General features: G+C 38.6%; 2 protein-coding genes across 4 annotated transcripts in view; one reads left to right on the top strand and one right to left on the bottom strand.

The window, feature by feature from the left end:
- The window catches only part of pdia5 (protein disulfide isomerase family A, member 5), a 47431-nt gene extending 39996 nt beyond the window's left edge, over positions 1-7435 (bottom strand). Inside the window, exons 1-2 of the mRNA XM_046845614.1 lie at positions 7304-7435; positions 6632-6795 (exon numbers count right to left, since the gene is read on the bottom strand). Of these exons, the coding sequence (XP_046701570.1) occupies positions 6632-6697 (66 nt within the window). The 5' untranslated portion in view covers positions 6698-6795; positions 7304-7435. The remainder of the gene's footprint in view (positions 1-6631; positions 6796-7303) is intronic.
- A 78-nt stretch (positions 7436-7513) lies between these two features.
- sema5ba (sema domain, seven thrombospondin repeats (type 1 and type 1-like), transmembrane domain (TM) and short cytoplasmic domain, (semaphorin) 5Ba) overlaps positions 7514-27048 on the top strand; it is a 93965-nt gene continuing 74430 nt past the window's right edge. Inside the window, exons 1-2 of one of the 3 annotated variants that reach the window (XM_046845613.1) lie at positions 7514-7648; positions 25417-25496. The gene's annotated coding sequence lies outside the window, so the exon portion shown is untranslated. The remainder of the gene's footprint in view (positions 7649-25416; positions 25497-27048) is intronic. The other 2 variants (XM_046845610.1, XM_046845611.1) reach the window with 2 other exon arrangements.

Below are 27048 nucleotides of genomic sequence, written 5' to 3'. Positions count from 1 at the left end.
CATGTTCGGGTCACAGTAACTCCCATTTGTTTTATTTATTTTTCAAGAATTGTACCATAAACAAGCTTCTTCTTCTTATGGCTTCTCCCATTGGGGTCGCCACAACGGATCATCCGTCTCCAAACCCCCCTGTCCTCGAGATCTTCCTCCTTCAAAACAACTACCTGCATGTCTTCCCTCACCACATCCATAAACCTCCTTTTTGACCTTCCTCTTTTCCTCCTTCCTGGTGGCTCCATCCTCAGCATTCTCCTACCGATATACCCCATGTCCCTCCTCTGAACATGTCCAAACATCTTAATATCTCCTCCCTCACCTTGTTTCCAAAACGTTCTACATGCGCTGTCCCTCTAATAAACTCGTTTCTAATCCTAATCGTCGTCACTCCCAATGAAAACCATGTTCAGCTCTGCTACCTCCAGCTCCACCTCCTGTCTTTTACTTAATGCCACTGTCTCTAAACCATACAACATCGCAGGTCTCACCACAGTCCTATAAACTTGTACCATTAATAAGCATCATGGTTTATTTCACTCCCTTTCCATTTCTTTAAACTTCAACATCATCTTATGATGGTTGTACGAGTTCTTTCCCATTGACACAGTTTGAGCCTTTACCACATGTTCAACAGCACCTGTTAAACCCTGCTTAATGAACGACAGAGTACTCTAGGTCAACTGCTGACTACGGACAACTGTTTATATTAACTGACTGAAAAATTGATTGGAGTCTAAGGATGTGTAAAGGGATGCACAGAGGATGTTCTTTTCCATAATATAAAATCACAGGCAGATTTAATGCCATGAACACCTGACATACTGTCTGAACACAAGACACATGTGAGAACCAATGGGAACCGGCGTGAGGTTTCCCTAATTAAAAAAGGATACAGAGTCAGCTTAAAGGAAGTGAAAGTGTGGAGTTATTAGGCAAGAAAGAGGTGATACTCTGGGCTCTGTTACTACTATTTTATTAAGCAATGAGGAAAAATTTACATCACTAATGTAAACTGATTATTGCTGCTCTCAATATAAAGAATTTTGGGGTGGAAAAGGATTCAATCAATATCGACAAATTCAACAAAATCTCCTTTTCTCAGGGAAGTCATACATGATACAAGTAAACATTAAAGAGTAATATTCTAATGAAAATATAATGCATTCAGATTCCATTAACAGAAACCATTAAGGCCTGTGTGAAATCATTACACTATGTTCCACTAATGACTACAGAAGTTTAATCACGACAGCTGGGGATTCACAAATGCTAATGCCAAGAAAATCCAGCAGGGATATTTAAGCATGTTATTATCAGAGACAACCAAGCATGTCACCTGCGAGATACAGAGGAGCAATGAATCACGGTTATGGGGTGTTACAGACGCAGACTCGCTGATGAGTCCTTAGCTTAGTCCTGCCTGGTGACAGATTGAGACAAGTTCCATCTTCTCACTCATTAAAAAGCCTGCACATCCTCCCAGCTCGGTGGCAAGAAGGGCTGGGGGCAAATCACCTCCAAATTGGCTGCATTCAACAAACCATTCTCAGATGAGCTCTCTATAGAGTCGTTACATTTAAAAAGAAATGTCATTAGCAAATTTCTGCCACACATGCGGGTGTGCTGGACCTCCTGCGAGGGTTGTTTTACATAAATTACAGACTACTTTCTGAAGCTTAAATTCATACAAGAGTTTCATAGGTGCTACAGATAAACCAACATTGCTAACAAGAAAACCCCAGCAGGCAGAAAAAAAAAAAAAATAGTGTACATACACTATATGGTCAAAAGTTTGTGGAACCCTGATAAGACTCATGTGCTTTTCAAACATCCGATTGCACATTTATTCCCAATTTGCTGTTATAATAACCACCACTCCTATGGGAAGATGTTCCACTAGACTTTGGAGTGTCCTTGTGGAAATTTGTGCCACTCCAGCCAAACCAAGGTGCCACTCCTTGATGTCACCCAAATAAGTATGGTTCCCCTTTTGAGTCTGGTTCCTCTCAATGTTTCTTCCTCATAACATCGAAGGGAGTTTTTCCTCACCACGGTCACCATGGCTGCTCATCAGGGGTAAATACACATCGCTCACCTTAACTGTTAAATTCTGTAAAGCTGCTTTGAGAATGTGTCTTTTGTAAAAACCGAAAAATAAACGTGACTTGACTCCTGGGCCCCTGAGCAAGGCCCTTAACCCCATAGCTGCTCAGTTGTATGAATGAGATAAATGTAAGTAGCTCTGGATAAGGGCGTCTGCCAAATGCCATAAATGTAAATGTTACTGAATAACACGATACTGTTTGCTGCAGAGGTATTATATATTATATATATATATATATATATATATATATATATGGTCGAAAACTATTATTTTGATAGTAAATAAAAAAATATTTAAAATATGCCTCATTTCTCTTTCCATATTATTGTCTCATTCATCTGAGGGATCTATTGCACACTCATCATCCATCAGTGGCTTCATTTAACATTCTGGCTTCCCTCCAAAAGTTAATATGGACAACCACTTCTATTGCAAAAGCTAAAACAGTGTGACAATAAATGGGAGCCAGACACGTGTTCTTTTCCTACAATGTTATGAAAATATTGTGCCCTTTTTATGCATTGGTCATATGTTATATTGTGAGTTTTGATTAATACACTTTTTGTGATTAAACAAGTAAATAAAATAAATATATAAATAAGACATTTTCTCTTTTTGCGTGTATGTGTGTGTGTATGTGCGCTCAGAAACAATAAAAAGCTATTTTTTTTTTATCCATTCTTTCAATATTAAATCGGAAAATGCATGAAGGCAGCATAATTCACGTTTTTGCTTTTCAACTGAACCAAGTCTTCACGGGCAATTCCATTTTCCATTTTGGGGAGACAGTAATGTAAGTAATGATGGGTGTATAAATAAAAAAATTATAATAATAAATACAAACCGCCCCCCAATTGACGAGACTACAGTCTTACCCACTTGTTTTTTTTCCTGCTCCAAAGAACAAGGCACTTTTATAGTCACCTAGATAAAGTTATTACAATGTAAAAGTAACAGCAACCACAAATAAATGCATCCTATGTCCTCCTCATTCAGTGATGCCCCTTGGCTTTCCTGCCACCTGGATTTTGTGTTTGATCCGACTGCTGCTTCGGCGGGAAAAAAACAGAATCGGCTCGTTTTCAGGTTTCTGCTGTATCTCTGTAGCAAAGGGTCAAAAATCCTAATTACTTTGACTAAACCATAGATATTGACCCAGACTGGTCATAGCATGAGTGCTAGCCAAAGCTGCAGTCCTGCCCCAGGCACACATTATTGATTAAATGATGGGGCAACAGTTCAACTATCAGCAGGCTGGAGTCATAGAGGATATGACAGCATGGGGTAATTAGAGCAATATCAAGGCCCTGCAGCGGATGAATCTGAAAACAAAAATATACCCAACAGACTCTCGAGTTCCTAAAATGGTATTTCAACTCAACACTTTACCAGAAGTCATTTGCTGCTTGTAGGAAAGAAAACTCTGAACGATGTATAACAAACAGTTCTGTCTAAACACCTCGAATCCTGAAGGCCATTCAGAAAATAACGGCACTCAGACGAATGTCGAGTCACATCAAATTTCTGCGTAGCATCTTTTCTTCAAAAGGTAAGTGGAGACCTGACAGGGAGGGGAAATGGCAGGCCCATTACTGTCTGGGGATCGTCATGTCTCATACCATTCACAAAAGCAACCCATTTGCTTTTCACCAAGCAGTCTTGTTGAATGTGAGCAGTATCCTAATGCTGCTGCTGCTATCACAAGACCGTCAGTATTGTAACAATTCACAGAGCAGCACAAAAGGAGAGTTCTGATCACATCCTGTCGATCGATGCAAAGTGAAACAAACAGACTTAATGTGCTGCGTGCTGTGCAACCCTGATCAGTCGCTCTTCAGAGAAAAGTATGGATTATGCGGAAAGAAACCGCAGATACAACATTGCTGGATTTTAAGTCTTTCTGGCCTGTTAGCATTGCTTGAGTAGCTTGAGTAGCATTCTGCTATTGCTGTTCCTGGTGGATCTGACTATGCTTACATTGCTTATGAATGATTTCTCTCCGTCAGACCCCGATAAGCAGCTTTACTGATTCTTAACAAAAACAACAAGCAACCAAGCGTTTCACAGACAAAACAGGATACAAAATGTAGGAGGGAATTTAAAACCAAACTGTGTAAGCTTCTCTTCTTCGAAAGTATTCATCAATATAAAGCTGCTGTCAAATGCAGGAATGTATATGTGCGACTAACGGTGCAGTGGGAAAGCCGTAGCTCATAGTTATCCCTGTACAGACTGTGAGAAGCAAAAACACATCTACTTACTGTTTAAATAGAATGTATAAAAAAAAAAAAGCTTCTAGTTAATAGCTAGACTCAACAAATCTAATCCAAATAACATAATGCAAGCCAGATTTGCTGATCAGGTTAATTATAAATGGGTCAGGCTGGTTGGATTCATATGCTTGAGAAAAAATTTAATAAAAAATTAACAAAAAAAAAAATCTCACTAACTTGTTGCCTTTCAAACAACAATTCAATCCGAATTACGAATAGTGTGAACAGATCGCTAGCCGGGATCGATTAGAAGATTTATGCAAACATTTTTAATGATGCTATAAGACCTATACATTAAAAAAACATGTATAACAGAGCACAAGCAGATCTTAAAGTTTAATTTAAAAAAATACTACATACTGTACCTTACATACCATAGTGGAATTAGGGTTGCAAAATTCCAGGAATTTTCAAGACTGGAAACTTTCCATGAGAACGAACAGAAATATATGGGAATTAACAAGAATTGCTTGAAATAAACTGGGAATTTACAAACTAGCAGGTTAGCATATAACAGAGAACTTTAATGTAGTTTAAGAAAAAAAATCGCGCACGAAACAACCAGATTTAACGCAATTTTAGTTGAATTTCTACCCTGTACCTTCAATCACCTGCACACTGCACCTTTAGTGCTACTGAGGCCACATCCCCTACACGCACTGTGCATTCATCTGGAACACAACACACATCATTTCTTTAATCCTGCACACAAAATAATGTCAGAAAATCTCCATCTTGACGAGTACTCACGTAAATTACATAAATATCACACACATTTATGTTTAAAACGTCCTTGTGCTGTGTGTAAGCTATTGCGCAACAACATTATACTAACAATTAAATGTCATTTTTTAAAAAGATCTATATTTTTGCTTGCATGCATGGCAGCACATCCCCAAATTTCTAATTAATTAAGAAATTTCTGGTGTTTGCAACAAATTCCCCCAATGAACTTCCCATGAAAGGTTCCTGGAAATTGAATGGAAATGCCCCCTACCCGATTTATCCAGAGGAACAGAAGGGGAGAAAAACGATCTGTTGTAACACTTCTGCTTAATCAGCCATTGAAAGCTGTGATCCCAGGTGTGCCCTCAACCTCCTACATGACAAAGCTGCTTACTGGATGCCAACCCATTTTGAGCATCAAGGGATGCCCTGATTCAGCACAAACTCTGACTCGTTGTCAAACGCCCCTCTATTTCTTCTGATTAATGAGCCAAACAAACTTGGTCGGGGAAGGTTTTTGGCGCCGTCTCCAATTTCAAACTGGAGATAAATTATAAGCACTATTGGAGAATGAGCCAGGTTTTACATGAGACGAAAAAAAACCCAGTGCTGATGCGAAGAGCAGTGATCGGGGTCTTTGAAAGCAAGTGGTGCATGCACACACTTTACCTGTAATGGTGGTGGTGATAATAAGGGCTCAATGAGATCAAGAGATGTGACTTTCAGGAGCAATGGAGGCAAATACAGGAACTCTAAGGTACACAAAGCAGCTCCTCCTTGAGCACACTCCTCCTCCTCCTCAAAGAGAGCACCTTTGTTTGCTTTTACAAAACAGGATGAAAGATAGGAAATAGCCTAGGAGACAGGAGAATACTGACATGACAGTGCTTATTATATGTTATTAATAATGCTGTAGTAATTGCTCATTAGATATAGAATGTGTAGGTGTTATGAAGTGTAGTATAGCAGGATTCAGTCTGAAAGGTCACAGTGTCTGGATACTTTGACAAAGTCAATGCAAAGGTATGAGTCATGAAATAATGTAATAAATGACAGGAGTGTCACAGTCACGTGACCGCGTGCCTGTGGTCAGTATTGCGACTTTGCTTGAGACCGAGTTAAATCAACAGGCTTCTGTTCTCGGCTCTGCGTGGAGGAAATCAGGCGCTCACGCCGTCAATCGCAGCGTTTTTTGCGGCTGCAACCCAGTAAGCCGCAGTGATTTCCTCCATTTTCACGACGTAACACCGGTATCGCGTTTCTTCTGCAATCACGCGATCAACGGATCTATCAATACACATTAATCACGCAGGGACTGTGGGGTAGATCCAGTGATCAAACTGATGGTAGGTCTCAAGTTCAGCCTCTAATGCTCTCTCCACCTTTCAACTTCGAGCTGCAGCCTCAACCAGCAAACCTCCCATATCTCCTCTACCACGGGCCACATGAAACATCAACCGATACATCATACGAAAATAAATCATAATTAAAAAAACCTTTTCAACACGGCACAGGGCTTCCTATTACTCACCGCACATAAGAATATATACATTTCAAGCTCGCTCCTGCGTCTCCGGTTTCGGATCCAAGAAGCCATGATGCCGCTGCCACGTCTGGCTGCGCATGCGCGTTGCGCTTTCCTCGAAGCCTTCGGGGAGAGCGCGGAGCATGCGCGGAAATGTAGTTTCTTGGTGACTACAGGTGGAAAAAACTTTCTTTAAATCCTACATTTGCTTGATGAGTAGGATATCTGGCAGTTTTGACTTGTATGAGGGCATGAACCCTATTTTGTTTAAACATCACACATTTCAAAGTGATTTAAATATAAATCTTAGATTTTGATGATAAAATATTATTACGTTTTCCAGTATTGCTAAATACAAGATCAGGCCTAGGGTTAACAACACAATTGATCTAGATGTATTAGATCTAAAATACTACATTAGCCTAGATCAGTCACGGTTTTTACAATGAACACTGAGTCAAGTTGTGTGTGTGTGTGTGTGTGTGTGTGTGTGTGTGTGTGTGTGTGCGTGCCTGTAAATGAGATTAATTTAGTCCCAAATTCATTACCAGTGTAAGTAAACTGTGTAAGTAGCACACCTTGAGCTCGTGCACCCCAAACAGTTAATCAATTGCCATGGAAACTCATAGATTTATTGGAGCAAACTATTACACGTGCGTAGGGGGGGGATGATCTCACCAAATAGTTTATACCGACTCAAACGTTTCCAATATCTGACAACCGACCCGTTCAGATTAACGCTGTCCGTCGTGTCGAAAGCGTAGATCGTGTTGTCATCGGGTTGCCGACGATAAATTTGCGGCGCGATGTCGCGCGCGCTCGGCGGTTCCCCCTTTCGGTTCGAATTTGAACTGCTCTTATAGTAGCCTGCGCTCGCGAGCCCATCCGGCACAGTGGAGCAGCTGCAGGTACAGTGGGTGCGAGTCGCTCGCGGTTATAAGGGATAACACGCACCAGCGCGGTCTACAGCACGGACACCATTTATACTGAGACTTTTTACACCTTACCGAAGCAAAGAAAGAGGTAATGCACGAAATTATTTGATTATTTTAGTGTCTGGAAAAGGTTTGTGGAACTTCTCCAGGGTTTAGAGTTCTGCCAAAGTGAATGTGAATAATAATAATAATAATAATAATAATAATAATAGTATGTATGCATTCTCCATCTAGAGCACGACTAAATAAAAAAGCATTAAAGTATTAGTAATGATATTAATCTATAAACCTTCTGGACTTTCTCTCTGGCATGGTTTAGAGCTGTATGCTGTTGTTGCGTGTAAAAACAGTGCCATCAGTGATTGAAGTTTCCTCCACGTTTTCCTCTTCAAGTGTGCTGCAGTTTCCTTCTCTCTCACGTTACAAACCCGTGTTTACTCCTCATTCTCTTCCACAGCTAAAGTAATTAGTCTTCTTCAACAATTGCTAGAAAGGAGCAGGCGAATGCAGACAGCGTTTCTTTTATCCCACTACAGATTGTCTTGCCACTCACGTTTCCTCCTCAGATCACAGGAGTCGTTTATTATTATTTTTTGTTTTGTTTTGCTCACGTTTTTAAAATGCTGCCCCTCATCGTGAGGCATTTGCCATTTCTTTTGTTTCCTTCGAGGAAATTCTGCTGCTTTTCTCACCTTGATGAGTTTCCAGTCATTAGGAAAAGAAACGAGGTTTCCACAGAAATGAGCTGGACAGCCATCAGAAGTGGACCTTCTGTTTTTGTGAAACAGTATGTCTTATTGGCTATTCGGTTTACTGCAGTCTAGCAGGATCTCCTCCTCGTATAACACATTTCTTTTTTTATGCTTTTGTACTATTAATAATGAAAATGCAGTGGGGTTTCTACAATACAACTCTGCGTGAGATGAGATGCTGAAACCCCACAATGATTCACAGACAGAGAGACAAGGAGATGAGAAGATATTAGTGAATGGACATGCGGTAGATACTGAGCAGTCTGAGCAAAGCAGACACTTCTGACACAGGCAGACAGACAGACAGACAGACAGACAGACAGATCAGGAGGAAGAAAAGGACATTAAAAATGCCCTCACATGGTTCAAATGGTCCTTGTGTTGGAGGAAAAAACCTTTTCTGAGCAACATTTTCTTGATAGGACTCAGACTTTCTTATCACATTTTTTTTATTATTTTATAACAGTTGGCATTGTCGTTTCTTCTTTCTTCCTCATGCATGTGTTCTGTCATTGATTGCGTATCAAAGTTCAAGTTCTTCCTGCAGGAAAAAGACAGAAAAAAGGCTGCACAGGTTTTCTTTCTAAGCCAAACAGCATACTATTCATATAACAGGAAGACTGAGATCTGAATGTTTGTTTGTATTTGTAAATAATATTGAAAACAACTGACCTAGGCTGTGTATCATGTTGTTTTTTGTTTGTTTGTTTTTCAAATAACTTTCCTAATATTGCAAACCTTGTGATCAGCTGTTCTGGATTAGAAATGTTGAAAAAATCCATTATTGTTAGCTTGATATCACAATCATTATCGTTCTATATTGACAAGAAATTCATAGAAAGCGTGAATCCGTTTATGTGATGGAATGATTTTTTTTTTCTCGAATGATTCTGCTCACCACGCGAAGTTGGAAACTATCTGGATGTTTTTAGTGCAGCTTGGACGAATCCAAAGCCACCAGAATGACTTCAGAGCAGATAGTCAGGACAGATAGGATATTGAGGAACAGCAGGGGGCACTGTTGAGTGTTTATATTGACCTGTGTACGTGTTGAAGACTGGAAGTGACGAGCGTGCAGGTCAGCGAGGAGCACAAGGGTTCTCATTGTGTGCAAACCCTATAAACATATCTCAGGAGGTGAAGGTGCCGCACTTTGAATACAAAGACCCACCTAGTCACCATGGCTCTCAGAATGATTTCTTTTTAGAACATGAATGTGTGGAAAGATCATTGCATACATTAATTATTTTGCATAGGTAGAGAGAAACCCTTGGTTCAAAATAACGCTTCTTTCCCCCCACACGTGTTTCATTTAAGTGTAAATGAGACATTAAAATCTGTTGATTACATACAAATTATTGTGCTAATTTACACTTCACGTTTCTATCAATATTCATGCAGTCTCATTCACTGCACAACTTAATGAATGGTGTGGTTACTGATTGATTCATCGCTGTGTTCCACTGGTTACAATGCTTCTACGCCTTTCAGCATTTGTTTGGAAACTTAACAATTTAGCGTGTCGTATACTCTTTTTTTTTTTTTTTTTTTTTTATTCAGCGCATTGCTTTAGTATTAACGAAATGACAATTATAGCCGTTAGGGAAGTTGCAGTCGTGACGTGACCCATTTTTGGATGCGCACACATTTATGTACAGCCTTCAAACAAGTGTCCATATGAATGTGCTAGTTGATTTAGCCATGTCATTGGATGCACAGATCTCTTTTTTAGATGTAAAGCAGGGTTTTCTTTCCATAATGAACTTATGACAGCTTTGCTAAGGTTGAAGAACACAAGCCCCCTCTGCACAGCTTTAGCAGTCCGGATGCATCCACAGAAACCGAAAGTCTCACTTAATATCACCCCAAATGAATCCCACTCATTAATACAAACTAGTAAAGTAAAGAGTCCATGACCATCATCGTCTCAACGGTGCATATTTAAAACGTGCCATATGAATTATTTCTGACGTTCAGACATCAGTCATGTGAAGACAACAGGAATAAAAGTTTAATGGAGAGGAACCTGAGCTGACTGACACTAACCTTAGACTCAGCTACCTTTTGAAGAAGACCAGCTCAGTGACATGGTGCAATCAGTCTTGTAAAGCCAGAAAGGCACCTTTCTTTCCTTCTTCAAGAAGAAAGACAAAAAGTGAGAGTTGGTCACTATATATAATAAACCTATAATATACCATGATTTTCAAAAGGATTGGCATCACATGACTTTGAATCATTCCTCACAATATTAGTATTCGCCTCTGGCATTCGGTGAACATTGCCTTATGCAATTGAGTGATGTTACAAAATCACAGTTCCCCCCCCCACACACACACACACACACACACACACACACACACACACGCTGCTTTTTCAATAATATCACTCATTTTCGTTGTATCGTGGTTATGAGACATTTTTTTCCTCACATCATTGAAAGCTGCATGTGTTCTAATGTAGTCTAATGACCATGTTGCCATTTATAGTGGATTTGATTGTTAGTAAATCACCTTTAGCACAGCCTTGTGGTGTTGTCTGTGCACTTATTTAGATTATGATGCTTACAAAAAATTAACCCTTACTGTTCTAATAAACACAAACTGACAAACATGATGTCACAAGCTGTTATCAGCAAGTGTATTTGGTGTTCAGCCATTCAGTCCCAGCGAGGTTATAATTCACTGGTTGTTTGTTTCATCCCAACCTGTGATAATATAAAAGACAAAACAAAACAAAAAACACTGGCCAGCTTGAGCATGTTTGCTGTATTTAACAGAATTCTTTACCTTTTGGCTTGATGTCTCTCTGACTGGTGCCCTTTGCACTATTACCCTAAAGTCATTAATCACCATAAAGAGGTCAGGAATAAATAAAGGATTGAGTCTTTGTTTTTAGAGTACAATCCAAATGCTATTAGAATGGTTCCTTGTGTGTGTTTTTGTGTGTGTGTGACCAAAGATATGACATTTCTCAGGAAATGAAAAAAAAAAACCCCGAAGTCGAGTCATCTTTGATTTATTTTCTCTTGAAAGATTTTATAAAGGCCATCATTCACAATAACAATCTAATGAGGAGGTCTGCGGAGATTTACAGGGTTTTGAAAACTTTGGAAAGAGTTCAATTCGAGCACCGCCATGCTCCACTAAATATGCTGACATTTGTGTTGTTTCTTCAGCATACAGCAAATCATGACATTTTCTTCACCCTTCTTAGGGAACGGTGTTAGCAGTGAATTCCTGTGATAATAGAAGCTCCGCAGCTCCAGGGTTGTCCTCCAGTTTTTTCTGGGGGTGGGGGAATTTAATGAATCTCTATCATTATTCTGTCTTCCATCAATGCTAGAAAAGATGGAAGAGCTGCGCCTTTGGCTGATTTTCAAGCGAATTGAATGCCACGCTGTCTTTTGTTTGGCTTTGTTCTGCAGCTGGGAATGGAGTGGCGGTGTGGGGGGAATTGAATGTTTGCCAAACAGTTGAGGGCTTTGATTTGGAAAAACTCTAGCTGTACACTAAAAATAACAAGATAGGAGGAAATCAAATTATTGTCTGGGTCCATTCAGCCTCGTTGAGCCAAGGCTGCATATTGTTTACGAGCGCACGGCTGTGTGTAGCACAGATAGGCGACTTGTGCTCTCCTCAGGCACTGAAATGTGAGCCATGATATTACTGAGATGATCGCTGTTTACAGCCTTAATAACACTTTATTATTGTTGCATCTGAAGAGGCTTCATTTGTCTTGAGTGTCATCAGATTCTTGCGTTTTTTTTTTCTATTCAACCAGGAAAAAATACAAATAATTAAAGCCTGAAATTTCATTTGAAGCATAATTGGCAGTAATGCAATCATGGCCATGGATGGATACAAATCAGTATGTGCACATGGTGGGTAAATAAAGCAGTATAAAACGCACATCTGGGTATTTCCACTGTTTTATACAGTACATGCTTGCAAAAATTGTGTAGATAAAAAATGTTTGCATGTTTGATACAATGTATTTATTTGCCATTATTAAACTGTTCTTTTTCATGAAATTAAAATGAAACGTTTACCCACAGATCATGGCTAACAAGGAAAGCGAAATGTGTGCAAATTCTGTGTTGAGCCATTGCACCTTTTTAAAGTACCCTTATGTTGGCTTCTTTTCCCATGAGAGAAGTTAAAGTGTAATTTGCATAATGAGTTGAAATCGTTACAAGCACTTGATGCATAAGGATCAGAAACTAATTATCAGTATATTGTTTTGGTAAATGATTCTCAATTCTTCTTGACCTATTTCGTTTAAATGTTTTTGCCTAGAGGCTACAAAAAAAAAACATTTTCATGCTATGCATTATACATCTTTCTGTTATTTAATCTGTTTAATGAAACGGATTATACAGCTATTTAAAAGTATAATAACACAGAAATAAAACCTGTTTAAGCCGATTTATAGAAAACATTTGATCCAGAATATGTTCCTGAATTAAAAAGAAGAGCGTGTGGGTTCTCTGTTTCCATTTAAGTCATTTTAGAAAGTGTGATCTGTTTTTGGTTTTGTAAAGCCGGGTTCATGCGCTGCTTTCAAAAAGGAAGGATGACGTGATGGCATGCATCTTTTCCTCAATATTGTTTTTGCTTCAGTGCAAGGAGGATTCAATAAGGAGATGGGAAAAAGGGTAGAGACCAAAATACTCCCACAGTCGATTTAGCCATTGTGGGGGAGGGACACTATTCCCATTGATGGTGTTGATGGTGAAGCCCCCAAAAGCTAGAGAAAGGGGAGCCATTCAGTGCAATGGGCGGCTCTGCTCTACGATGGGAGATGGGTGTTCCAGCTTTTGTGGCACATGGTGGGAACATTGTCCTTATTCCAGTGATTTAATACTGCCAGGTTTAAGCAGCTTTACTATGCTAGAAGAGACTTGAGGGTTAACCCCCCACCCCCCACCCCCAAAGCATTACTACAAGGTAGGAAGTAAGCATCCTATGAAAATCATTTATCCCATGGGTAGTTATTGACATAGTCCATTATTGTTGCTTTCTGAAACACTCGATATCTCATTAGGAATGGATCTTTCCACAGCAGAAAAATAATGCTGAAGGGAAAGAAATGGACAATAACAGATGCAGATTGTTTATCTTGTTATCTTTATATTCAGATATTGTTTACATCATTACGAAACCGGGTTGTGTTATGACAACAACCACATCTTTAGAAAGAAAAAGGACACAGTTTAGGGGCTAGCACAGCTATGATTTACACTGAAGTGAAATGTAATAAGTGAGTGTTATTAATGCAGCAGTGAGAGGATGAGTTCTATTGTCATGTGTATCCTTTAAAATTCTTTAATGAGTAGAAGTCACATCATGAATGCCAACAATGTGGAACAAAGGGACCAAAAGGACATACATTTTCATTGTCAAATTGTTAATTACGGTAATAAAATGGCTCTATAATAGCACCTGGTAGGAATGATTGCATCTCTTCCTTGGATCAATGTGTGAAATGTAGACTGGACACTTCATCAAATGTCGGGATCTCCACATGAGATCATGTCTTGTGTTCAGATAAGTGCAAACGTGTATCATGTTAGCGCAAACGCCAAGACACCGGTGAGCACCAGTTGGCGAGTAAACAAAATAATGTTCTTATTCCTGGTCATTTCAGAGAACTTGCATCATTAGAATGTTTGGAACATCTTTCCTTTATTATTTTCCTATTTGTTTGATTTATCACAAAACCAACCTTTTGGTAACATTACAGTTGGATGTTCAATTGTGGAATTTCTCTCTTGCACGCTCTCTCTCTCTCTCTCTCTCTCTCTCTCTCTCTCTCTCTCTCTCTCTCTCTCTCTGGAGAACAACATTTCCAAAAACTGGGCTGAGCTCTTCCGCAGCTGTGCACATTTAAAGTGAGAATGGAAGAGCATGTCTCATACCCTACGATGCCCAATAAACAACTTAAGTAATTTATGACTTCTCAGATTTACAGATGTGTTAGAATTAAATAACTTATTAATATTACACATCAATGTCTGTAATAGTCGATATGTACCAGATAAAAAAAAAAACACACAAGCGCCTGTAACCCTCAGTTATAAATGATTTTACTGTATCTGATTGCAGACCTGCTGCAGTGTACCCAAGCATACTCTATATCATGAATAACAAATATCCTACAGAATGAAACAGCTGTATCATTTTATATAGGTAGATCAAATATAAGATCTGGTGGAAGGGAAAAGCGATGTTCCTCTGTAATCCGAAGGCTGAATATAGGTTTTTTGAGTATATGTTTTAGTCCACAAACTATAGCTAACTGTGCCTGTAGACAAGTTTGGCACAAAGCAGTAGCACACTATGGAACCTCAACCATCATCAGAGTGCAATCAGATCGCGGTCAGACAAAACAAAGCTCTGTGTGTATCACTCACACATGCACAAGTTTGTAGTACAACAATAAGGAGACATTTACCCATAGTTACCCCCCTCTAATACATTATTATGGGTTCTCTAGCTCAATAATATCTCCACTCTACATTTCAAGCTGTACAAAGATAATCATCATCTACAATTCTCTAGCTTCCAAACACATTTGAGAACAAATAAATGTCTTTCTTGTTCTGTAAACTTTTTATTTTAGTTTAGTACTATTTTTTTAACTCTTAGCTCTTGTTTGGTTTATTTACCCTTTAAAGCTTTCTCACCGTCACTGTAAAGCCTTTACATCTTTTGTGCCTAAAGTTAAGGCATGATGACTGAAATACTGAGCTGGTATATGACGTTTACATGCAACTGCTCTGCCAAATTTGATGGACAGAATTGGATTGTTAGGGTGACTCACATTTTTAATGCTGTCATATTAAAAAGTACTTTTTTTTTGGTTAAAAGAAAAATAATCCTACACGCTGCTGCTTTCATTATGAGAGATTAATGAGGCAAGTTAATGCTTCCTTTTTAATACCCCTTCTGTTATTCTGTGGCAGCATGCAGGAGCACTGATATTGATTTTTGATGGAAATTTGAAAGGCACCAAATAATCCAAACTCCTACTGAAAAACTGCAGGGCAATGGTTTCTTTATAAAAATGCCAGATCATGTAAACTCCTCTGCTGTGAAATGAGATATTAATAGCACTTTGCATAGAGCCATGTTGAATACAGCAAGCTGACTACAGGCAAAATCCCAGTGTTGTCAGTGGGAGGGTGAATCGGCTAGAGTCACTTTCCAGGTGCATTCACGCTGAGATTTAACCATTGTCTTCTCTTCTCGGCATAAATTGAGCCTTCCTCTCAGTGCCTCGCTTCTCTGTTCCTTTTGCAATTTGCATGCTCTGAGAATTTAAATTTGTCTCCCAGGTGGATGGAAAAGGTCAAGCCAAGTCTGGCTTAATTTTAACTTTGCATCACCATGGTCACTCTAATATGATCGAAGAGCTGTGAGCAGATGATTAGGCTGTCATGATTTGTGATATCTGGCTTAAGCTTTATTTTCTGGTGAAGTAGTTTATGCTTCAGCAACATTAAGTCTTTTTGTCCTGTGTGAAGATTGTGTATTGATGATGATTATTCTTCAATTTCTTCTTCAGCATTTCAACACAGCCCTGTTTTCCCCATGTTTAGTACCCTGATTGGTCCTTTCCTCTGGCCTTGTTTACGTGATTGGCATCGGTTTCTATAGTGATAAGTAGGTCTTTGGAGGGCCACAAAGATCTGTCTCAAATGACCCAGACAGACCCAGACAGACCTCTGTGTGACAGTGATTAATACCCATTTCCAAATGGCACACTAAATACAGGTTAGCACCTTGTGAACTATAATGCAGATCTCATCCTGTGCTCAGATGCAAATTTTGCAAATGAATGCTCTGTAAAGTGTTACATGGGAGTCCATTAGATGCTTATTTATAATGAAAACTATTATGGAAGGTAGATTTGAATTGATCTAAACGGTCTTGTTGGGAGACTTTATAATTTGACAATTGGCAATGATTGTGCTTTGAAAAGAGCTGTTTGTGCTGTTATTTTTGTGTAGTATTCAATTATTTAGAAAACCAGAAAACAGATTTTGTATGCATTGTATGGTTCATGTGAAACGTCTGCTTTTCTAGGTTTTCGACTCAGCAGGAGCTGTTAGGTGTGATTTTGTCACGCACTAAGACTTTTGCAAGGTGAACCAGTGCATCTGCTTGACAATGATAAGGATTGGCCTTATTCTGGTCTTTTTCAGTCAGTATATACAATTTTGCTGAAGGTGGTATGTTTTCTTTTGCAATGACTTGATTTAATTTCACATAATGAGAATTTTGAGCTAGACTAGCTCTATGTAAAAAGGTGACTTTGCCCTTGGCTTACTTATAAGCTACCTGAAGCTTTATACCATCTTGGCTTTCTGCTTGCTCCCAACTCAGTTGTATACACCATGCTCTGAGGCTAAGCTGTATGTGTTACATTGTCGGGTATTAGGTTTGGATAGGCAAACTTACAAGCCTGAACTTGTGCCAGATCTTTAAGATTCAGATAATGTGATTCCTCAATACATTGGTAAGATGATCTCCATGATCCGGTTGGAGATTGTGTCTGAGGAAAGGCAGCTCTTCATAACATAAAGGAAACACACTAGCGCTCTTGTGTAAATCAGCAATGTTAATATATACGTATCATATATATATACATACATTTAGGTCTCACTTACTCACAGTGGAGTGCTATGCCTTGGACAAGGGCCCCATTGAGAGCTTCCCAAAAGGGGCGTGTTTAAAGATTTCAAGGTTCTGAAGGGGGAAGGAGGAAAGAGTGACCTGTTGCCAACAAACACTGAAGAAGAAATGCCTCCATAGGGAGGTCTAGAAAGGCCCTCTGACTCCATCCTAAACTCAGTGTCTAAGAGGGAAGGCAAAACACTTTATTAATGAATTGATAACACAAAGCTCTGTTTTTGAATAACTAATTCACCCTTTGAAGTGCCAGGATTCAAATACTAAAATTGCTATTTGGCTTTTTAGCATGCATCAGGTTCAGAAGAAATCTGTGAGAGAATATAAAAAAGAAAAGGCAGCAAAATTGTGAAGCAGAGAGCAGCGGTATCGTGGTGTACAAGGTATGCTGTGCCGATGTGGGCTTCTAAAAAAAAAAAAGTGCCACTAGTAGGTTTTTTTAACGGTCATACGGGTGGGAACAGGAGAACAAATATGAGGCTCAGGGACAAAAAAAAGAAATAATATATTTCCAGCAACTTTTAGTACCATCACATAACAAATTAAAACAGCAACTGACACAAATTGGATACAGTTTGCTGGATAAGTCTCACAAATACAAATGCTGCATGTGCATCTCAGCTCTGCTTTTCAATTCAGTAATCATTTGCAGATGATGTGCTCATTTCAAATCTTTACTATATAAAAGCTTGTTGCAGGATCCAAAAGTCTTTGTGTGTTTCTCACACAATGGCATCTTTATTAAAATGTCCACAAAAAGCATGTTTCCTTTTCTTCGATTTCATTTAATTATTTATTTAAAAAAAATATTATTTAAGGAAACGTGAACGCAAAACAAGACATTTTCTGCTAATTGTAGGCAACTTTATAAAGGCCAATTTCATCCCACTGCAGTATCTCCTTCTTTTAGTGTCTTTTACAGCATCCATCATTCCGTTATTGCCTTAAATGTTTACGAAGCTTGTTTGGATTTAAGAGCATCTTTTCCGCAAGGCACAATTAATCCAGACAACCAAAATCCCATTAGAAACACCTTTGGTGTGAATTGACTTGATGTCTTATTGATCACACAAGAGTTTTTTTCTCTCTCTTTTTTTTCTGCCCATCAATATCCCTATTCCTTTCAATGCGCATTTATTTCAGTGTTATCAGTTAGTAAATGTAACTACATTTCTTTTTCATGTAATTTATTAATCCAATAAGCTTTTCACTCCTATTCTCTGTGCTAGTTAGAACTTTTACAAGAAGAGCAACAGGTCGACATATTGACTTCCATTATAGCTTTTGCTGTGCATTTAATGTTTCTGAATATTGTTCTATTATGTCTGTCAAATAGAACTTCAGCTACTTATTAAATTATATGTATTATATTTTTGAAATGATTCCCCCCTCCTAGCTAAATAACTAAATATCATTTTTGTAAGCTCTTACATCTATTAGGCACAAGGTGTATCAGTATTACAAACCATTTAGCCTTACTATACAGGATATGGGTGTTTTCAAAGGCACCCCGTTATATAACATACATTATACTGTATATATCTCGTACGGCTGTGCAGACTTTGTTGGCTTTGTTAGCTCAGAAAACCCGTCTGACTCTAATACATTGGAATAATACATTTACATGATTGCATATTTACAATCCAGGAACATGGTCACATTTGAAATATATTTTCAATTCCATTTTTTAATATGTATATGCAGTATCTTTCATATACTGAGTATTTTTAGGTTATTTTCAAGTAATGAAAACTCCTCAGATGCGCAGCAGAAACAGAACTGAATGCACAGTGAGGAGAAGCTCAGAGCAAAACATTTTCAGCACGGAAGACAATCCATGGGTAAACTAATAGCATCAAATCCACCCAGGATTGCAGTGTTCCTTTGCTATGTACAGAAGAATTATGGGCCCTCTGGAGATCTGCCATGAATGGACTGGGGCACTATTAGAAAAATCAGTTCTTTACTGTGTTTCCATGAGGCTTTGCGGAAGACAGTAGCTTCTAAAGCCGTGTTGTATTTGTATATCTCAGCGCTCATGTATGCACACCCACAGGTCTGCTCACTACTGTTCATCACTCCCACACTAGCTGCACTTCTACTGCCTAACATTTAGGAAATGATATTTATCAACTGTCTGATATAACAGACTGTGGAGAAACTGCTGTTTGTTCATTTCAAGCGAATGGTGCAGGATATTATATATCAGTAAAGAGATTAAATTATACCCACATTTTTAGTCACATGACATGCAAATTAATGACTGAATTTATGTTGTACATGACATATATGTATTTTTTTTTTTTACTTTCTTTTTCTTTTTAAACTTCTGACTACAGTTTTATATCCAAGTGAAAGAGGCTTAATGCCTGGTGTGTGATGGACGTCCTTGACCTCCAATGCTGCTGCTTCTAATTTGGAGAGCCTGTAGAGGCTTAGTTTAACACACACTGAGTTGGAGTTAGATCCATTCTGCCAGCAGGTAGTTGAGAGATAGAGGGTCCACGTGCCCCCTCCACCCGCTTTCTGCTTCTTTGCTAGCGCCACGCCCAGTCATACTCATCAATGTGCAACGCTACATCAGTACACACTTTGAATTTGCCAATACATAAAAGCCAATACATATTTCTCAAGAGTTTTGGAGACGACAGCAGTGCAGGGACCGCTTAAATCGGTAGTATAACGAGACAAAAAAACAGATGCAGGTTAATTGTGCTGCAATTACTGTATATTGTTTGTGTTGTTTTTATTTATTTCATTTATACAAAATATTGCTGTAAAAAGCAGCAATGTAGTCTAAAAGTTGAAATGACCACCTGCTTCTGAAGAATTACACGGGTGTCATTTTTTAAGTCTCTTGTGCGCACACGTTGTTAGCAAGAGAGTTGTCTAGACTTGGCTTGACAATTTTTCTTTGTTTTTTTCTACCCGGTTCTCACCCAGCATCATGTTTTTGATCACACTCAGCATGGTAGTAGTTTTGTTGTGGTATCATGCAGCAGGTGGCTTCCCAGTTCATGCCAACAGTTGCCACATCTTGGGCTGTGTGCTAGTAGTGGCCCAAGGCCACGGGCCTTCTGTGACTCTGGCTTATTTCCAGTCCCCCCACCCACACCCCGCTCTCTAAACAGCACCGAGGCGTGCTGCTTATCGCCTCTGGATCTCTGCCACTAATGAGGACTAGACTTCACGAGATTTATCTGCATGTAAATACTTGTTTGAGCCGCCATCAATTATCTCCTGCTAGCATCTGCCCTGTGAAGTCTTCACGATGACACTGCGAGAGGCGTCTTTCCTAAGTGCTACTCCCCATGCCAGCTCGCGCCATAGTCACACAGTCCTGATCACAGCAGCCCACTCGCCTAATCTTCTGGAAGCTTCTGCAGCCACTTCTTCACACTGCAGTGGGAAAGAAAGGACAGCACTCATTCCTGTTACAGGCAGTTATAGGCAGTGAGCTAGAATTACTGTCTTTTACCTGGAGCACACAGGGATCAAGGCTTGTCTTAGAAAGACAGTTATGTATCCCCTAAGGCTGGGCTTTTTATTTATTTCTAATCACTCTAGCTCAATTCCTGGATTTCCTCTTTTCTTTCTTTCTGATGTAATTTTCTGTATGAACCTTTGATGATTGCGATTAACACTATAATAAGCATTAACGGTTACATTTATCCCTGCTCCTTCAATTTATCAGCTTAATCTCTTATCTATTCAAAAGGCTTAAAATGCTTATTAGTCACACTAGCCTTTGCAAAAGTGTGATGAGATCTGTTGCAATTTTTCTGAAACCATTCAAAGGGGTAAATACTTCAAACACGCTCAAGTATTCAATTTACACTGAATTTCCAGGAAGTTATTCTTCAGGAATTATTCAAGAAAGCTGTGGTTTATAAGTCAGTAAACCTGGGGACTTAAAAAAGCCATAAGTCAAGCTGCTCAGGCATCGTTCTCGTTTTCTTTATTCCTCTGAGTTCACTGAAATGAAACATTTACACTGAATCATTACCCAAGGTCAATCAAGAGAGGAAGCATGTCTTGAGCCTGTGTGACTCATCTGACCACTTGTAATTACTTATTGGATTGTCTCTTCATTCAGTAACTTTAACTAATACGATTTTTAGCATTAGGATTCCAAACACGAGACTGCTCAAGATAGCAATTGTGCTACGTCATGTGGAGTGAGCACGAGAACGAACCGGAATCATGTGATTTTTGGTCATTTCGTCCCATACACATGTGATCCGGCATCAGGATCATATAGGAGACCTAGAACACCAGCACTTGAATCAAAATATACTGTGAAATTCATAGTCCATTTATACATATTTCCATTATCTCAGTGAAATGATAATGATTGTTACAATCCTGTGTGTGCAGTGCATTTTTATATATACATATATACACACTTGAATGAGTCCAAATGAATGACTCATATAAACAATATGTAGTTTTAAAATATAACATGACTAATATGTTGCAGTGTTTTGACACATTAAGCATTAAATGCTTTAACTATAATTACTACGAGTTTGTGTGTCCTTTCTCCAACGGTCAACATGCAGAGAATTTAAATGGGTTTTGAAAAACATCATTTGTCCTCATATAGAAACTATCTATAGAATTATAACATTGTTTAGATTTTACATTTTTTACTTCCATAAGCTCATTATGAATCGGTGCAGCCTGTCCAGCCAATGACAAGACAAATGATGTCATCATTATTCGATGTATCTCAGTCTGCCATCTTCAGTTCTCTGTGCAGCAGTGAGCTAAACTTGTTAAAACAACACCACTGAGCTTTGCTTTATTGCACATTGATAAGATTATTTGGTATGACATCACTTCCATCAGTTTTCCTGAGAGTTCATTTCAGTTCCATTCTTTCCTTCTAACATCACCAGAAGCTATCAGTTCTAAACAGATCATTTGCTTGTATCTGGATCTGTTGCACCTGCACGAAGTTAAACACACTTGTGATAAAGTGGAACTATTTTGCTCTTTGGTAATTCCAATACTTTTGCAGAATCTGTCAATTTTTGCCACAATGGTTTAGTGTTAAAGAGGAGCACTCAAGCGTAGTTTCAAGGAATCTTGTTTCGAAGAGAAAGAGAGCTTTCTGTCACTTATAACTTCAGGAAAAGACTGATCTGCAGCTTCATTCTTCTCATATTCATTCCCGAGCTGAACGTTATTATGTCCACGGTGGGAGGCATAATTACTGCAGCTCTATGTAGTTTGGCTGCAGTCACACTGGAGATGGTACGGAGGCCATCACAGCAGGTGGTCTTCTCAGGGTTTTTTTTTTTTAAAGCCTTTCACTTTCTGTCATTTGTTTTGTTGCTGCAAGCCCAAGGTCCTGTCGTCTAACTAGGAGGAACAGAAGTGGAAACACACACACTCCTGTATAGCCGAGGCATTTGTTGTGTTTTTTTCTTTAACTACTTTCAAAAGAAGTTTTCACTTCGCTTTACATTTTGCTATAGTGGCTTCTTATTTACTTTGACGGGAAAGTGTGCTTTTTAAAGCAAACTGCTTGAGTTGTTTTATGCAGATGAATTTTAAATCCATTTTTAAATCTGCATATTTATTTATTTTTTGTTTTGTTTTATTGTTGATGTTTTTGTGGTTTGTTCTAAAAAAAAAAAAATATTCGATGAGAAGGTCTGGTCTCATTCTTTGATTGTTGACTTCTGCTACTAGCTACAATTATGCCTCTAGGGACACAAATTAAAACCTGGAGATCAAACCCATGCTCCATGGGCTAAGCTGCATGCCTCATCCCCTGCTGACTGTAGCATTTAGAATATTTATCTGGCTAACAGGCTTCTTTAATGTTGTGCCGCAGGGATCTTGTTGAAGTCTGTCAGTAAATGTTTATCCCACAGTGAACACCTGGCTGGTTGGAGAACATGCCTGCAGTGCACAGCTTCCCCCTGTAGCATAGTGGGACATGGGCTGTATAAACAGTGCCATAGCATCTCTAGCATGGCATTATGTTCAGGGACATTCGGATAATCCCATTTCTCATTTACACACTAATCACTGATTAAAAACGTAAAGACTTTGCGGAAATGTTTCTACTTGTAATTTGTTTCTAGCCTGTCGTGTGTTTCAGGTCTGCCATACTTAAAACTGGCTTTCATTTAAAAACCTGAATACTTCCAGGTGATTTCATTATTCATCAAAAGTTTTGATGATTTCATTATTTCACACTGACATAAAGTCCTTACCAGCATGATACAAGAAACTGCCACGACTTTTGTGCAGCGCTTAAAAAGTATTAATAACTTCCTGTCAAACTTTTGCATTTAAATGTGCTAGTACTCAGTGTGTTTTTTCAGTGCCACTGGTCGCAGTTGCACATGCTGCTAGCTAAGATGCTGTGACCTTTTAAAGTGGTGACTCACAGACGTTGTTAATGGATTTATTGAACGTAGACTTGGCACTCCGGCCAGTCAGATCATCAGTGCAGGGGTTCGTTCAAGAGCCTCATTATTTCCTCCTTAATTACTCTGGCCTGGTCTCTACACTGGCTTTACACTACGCCACACAGCATAAACCAGCTGAGTCCTCAGGGACATGGCAAGCTTTTGGAGGGAAAGCTTTGTGTTGTGCCTAAGCTTAATTAAGTCTTGCGCTACAGGCCACTGCCCTTATAGGTTTAGAGGCTTGTTGTGCAAACTAAGGGGCACGGTAGAAGGTGAACTGCATTTAAGTATAGAAAACACAGTAAAGCAACGGTCATAATTGTGCACAGATACATAAAGGAATCAAATAAAAATAGATAAACAAATGAACAGAAATATGCTTGAATTCGTTTTGTGGCATGTTTAAAATTGGCTTTTTAAAATAACTTTATCTTCCTGAACTTAGTGTTTAAACTGAAAGTTTTTAAGTTTTGAAAATACTGATAAACAGGTTTAAGACAATAATTAAAATAAGCAGAATTGGCTAATGATTTAAACGAACAAAGAAATTTAGGGCTACTGATTAGTCCATCGATTAATCAAGTAGCCGGATAAGAAGTACTTTTTCTTCATTAAATAGCAATATTAAATATACAAGAGAAAATAAAACGGGTCTCTTTAAATTAATGTTATTTGTTTCCTTTTTAGAAAATGTACATTTTTTGTGTTGAAATTGCATACAAGAATATCTGTGAAAATGAAACCCATTTAGTGCATTTAAGTGCCATATAACATCAAAATGCAAATAAAATGTTTTAAATAAAATATCATAAATAATAATTACAAAAAGGTAAATTCACTGTTTTCTTTACGTTTTGGTTCGAAATGATCCCTAAACTTTCTGTCGTTTCCTTCATTCTGCAGTGTTTTCTGTGTTTACCTGTCCAGGAGTCTTATTTACAAATTTGGCGTACGCACAAAACGAGGCTAAAAACGCGGAAATGGCGATACAGATAGCGCGCACAACCTTTGCGCGGAAAGTGGCGTGCGCATGTTTTTAGCCCCGTTTTGTGCGTTTTTAAATGAGACCCCAGAACGGTCCAGAATTTCGCGGGTGGTGCGTCAGTAATAATGGTCCATGTGGAAACACAAGGCTCCATGTGTAGTTAAATGGACTAAACGAAGCATCAAGGCAAATTATTTGAGTTACTCAAGGAAACGTTTCAGCCCTAAACAAATTCATCTTGACAATTCACAATTTATTTATTAATGTTTCAGCAGACATTATTAATGTGATGGTTGATTACACTATGTTCTTATAAGCAGTAGAAAAAAAAACAATATGAAAGCTGATACATTGCAGTTTACGTGTGATGTTGTTTTTTAAAGCAGTTTTACTTTCTAGTATTTATGTAGGAGAGAGAAAGGGAGAAAATTATACATGGGATCAAACCATTTTTGTCTTTTGTTTGAATCTTTATATAATGACATTTAAGAAAGCCAACTCTTACCTTTTTTATTTCATTGTTTCACTCCATGCATGAATGGTGTATTTTTTCCCCAAAAAGAAAAAAAAACAGATAATAGGCTAATTAAAAAGGTCAGCACAGCACCATTATAAACAATAAATGTGGGTTGTCATGGAAACAAAGATCTATGTTTTTTTCTGGCCATTTATATTTGGTACAATGTAATAAATTATTATTTTTTGAATAGCATGCAGATATTAAGCCTATTGTTTTCCTCTTGAGTGAGATACCACTAGAAAGGATTAAAATGCTGTCAGTCAAGTGCACTTCCTCAAACTTTGCTTTCTTTGAGTGATTTCTTTGTGAGAGGAGGAGCCATTGTCCTGTTGTTTAGTGCCTACCGGCTAACCTCACTAGAGAAGCACCTTCTCTTCATCACTTCACACGTCTGCCACTTTCCTGCATTGAGAACATTAGTGTTGTGTTTATGAGAGTAAATGTTAATGCATGAACATTCATGTGCTTCTTGTCCCAGGGGTTTACGAAAGGATTACCTACTGTTTCTGCGACAGCCCTGCACCTCAAGAATGATGTCCACGTGATGTGCTCGTGGAAGTAGGTCCCTGTTCATTTCACTTATTACCTCAATTTACTTAAGTGGAGTAATGCAGTGTCTGTATCTGTGTGTGTGTGTGTGTGTGTGTGTGTGTGTGTGTGTGTGTGTGTGTGTGTGTGTGTGTGTGTGTGTGTGTGTGTGTGTGTGCGTTTGTGCTCGGAATTTCAATATCTATACCTGGGTTTAGATTTTAACCTGAAGCTGGAGTTGATTAAAGCAGATTTGTTTGGCTTCTCAACCTCAGTTACATCGATCAATTCATATTAAAAAATATAAAAAAATGATTTATGTGAATTTTTTATTTATCCTACATTGTACTTTTTTTTTTTGTTTTGGAATTTAGTTACTTTAATTATGTTAATATTGTGTATAGTGCCACACTTAGAGACAGAAAGTAAAATTTAATAAAATGCTTTCATTAAACTTGTACATCGTTTCCGTTGCATCGCATGTGATCCCAGCCTCATCAGATGCACACATCTATATATACACTCTAACTTCTGCAGTGCCTCAATGTACCCTTATTACTTTCTGCACTTCTTTAGTTAGCAAGCCTTCCGAGTGAGGAACCAAAGAGCAAAAAAAAAAAAAGAAAAGAGAAGCCGGTGACCTGCACAGTAAAGGGCTGCATGAAAATATTCTCACTTCTAGCATCCTTTAGTCTTCTAACCTTTAAATCTGTTTCTCCTTACTGGTCTCCGTCTCTATCCCTGTAGAAAGTCAGCCAGGCTTTGTAAAATCCCACTGTTTTGAGTTTGGCCACATCGCAGTGGCACAAAAAGGCACAGATCCTATTTTGCACTGAAATGTGACACGGATGTATTTTTATTCCCAGAAATGTTTGAGCTGTATTCAAGGTTATAGGTATATATCCAATACATGTCAGTTGTATGGTCATTGGCTTTTTTTTTGTTGCATTGCACTTCAATGTGCATGTACATATCGCTGCTTGCACCTCTCCTGCACCCACACGTCTCTCAGGAACAGAAGTGCCAGTAATAGCTACAGAAACAGCAAAAGCAAAGCACAAAAATGCAGCTTGTGCTACTTTTTTTCTTTTTTTTCCTTTTTTTTTCTTTTACATTTTTATCACTGCTTTAGTGATGGAGGATTTTATAAATATGACAGTCTTTGCTATTTATGACACAAAGATAATGCCTGTGACAGAACTGACGTGAAAAATTAGTGTTTGACAGATGTGTCACTAATTTGTTGTGTTGCAGCTGAAGGAAAAAAAAGTTAAGATGTAATAATGCTTCAGATGCGGATGTAAACTAAGTGAACATTTTGGAAAGGGGCCTTTCAATAGGAAGAATGTTAATGAAGTACAGCCAGGAATGTAGACCCTTCACCAGCATTCACCACTGTTCCCCCTTACACATGTGTACACACACACGCGCGCACTCACGCATGCATGCACACAGAGAGCAGAGTTTTTTGGGAGCTGTGGGAGTCATTCCAACATGCTGATATGTTTAATTGGTTGTTTGTTGGCTTATCAAAGCTTGACCGTTGATGTGTAACATTCCAACAAAACGATGCTGTTTTTTC

Source organism: Silurus meridionalis, chromosome 3 (assembly GCF_014805685.1).
Source record: "Silurus meridionalis isolate SWU-2019-XX chromosome 3, ASM1480568v1, whole genome shotgun sequence".
NCBI classification, from domain to species: domain Eukaryota; kingdom Metazoa; phylum Chordata; class Actinopteri; order Siluriformes; family Siluridae; genus Silurus; species Silurus meridionalis.
This window is presented reverse-complemented; position numbering and strand designations above follow the sequence as displayed.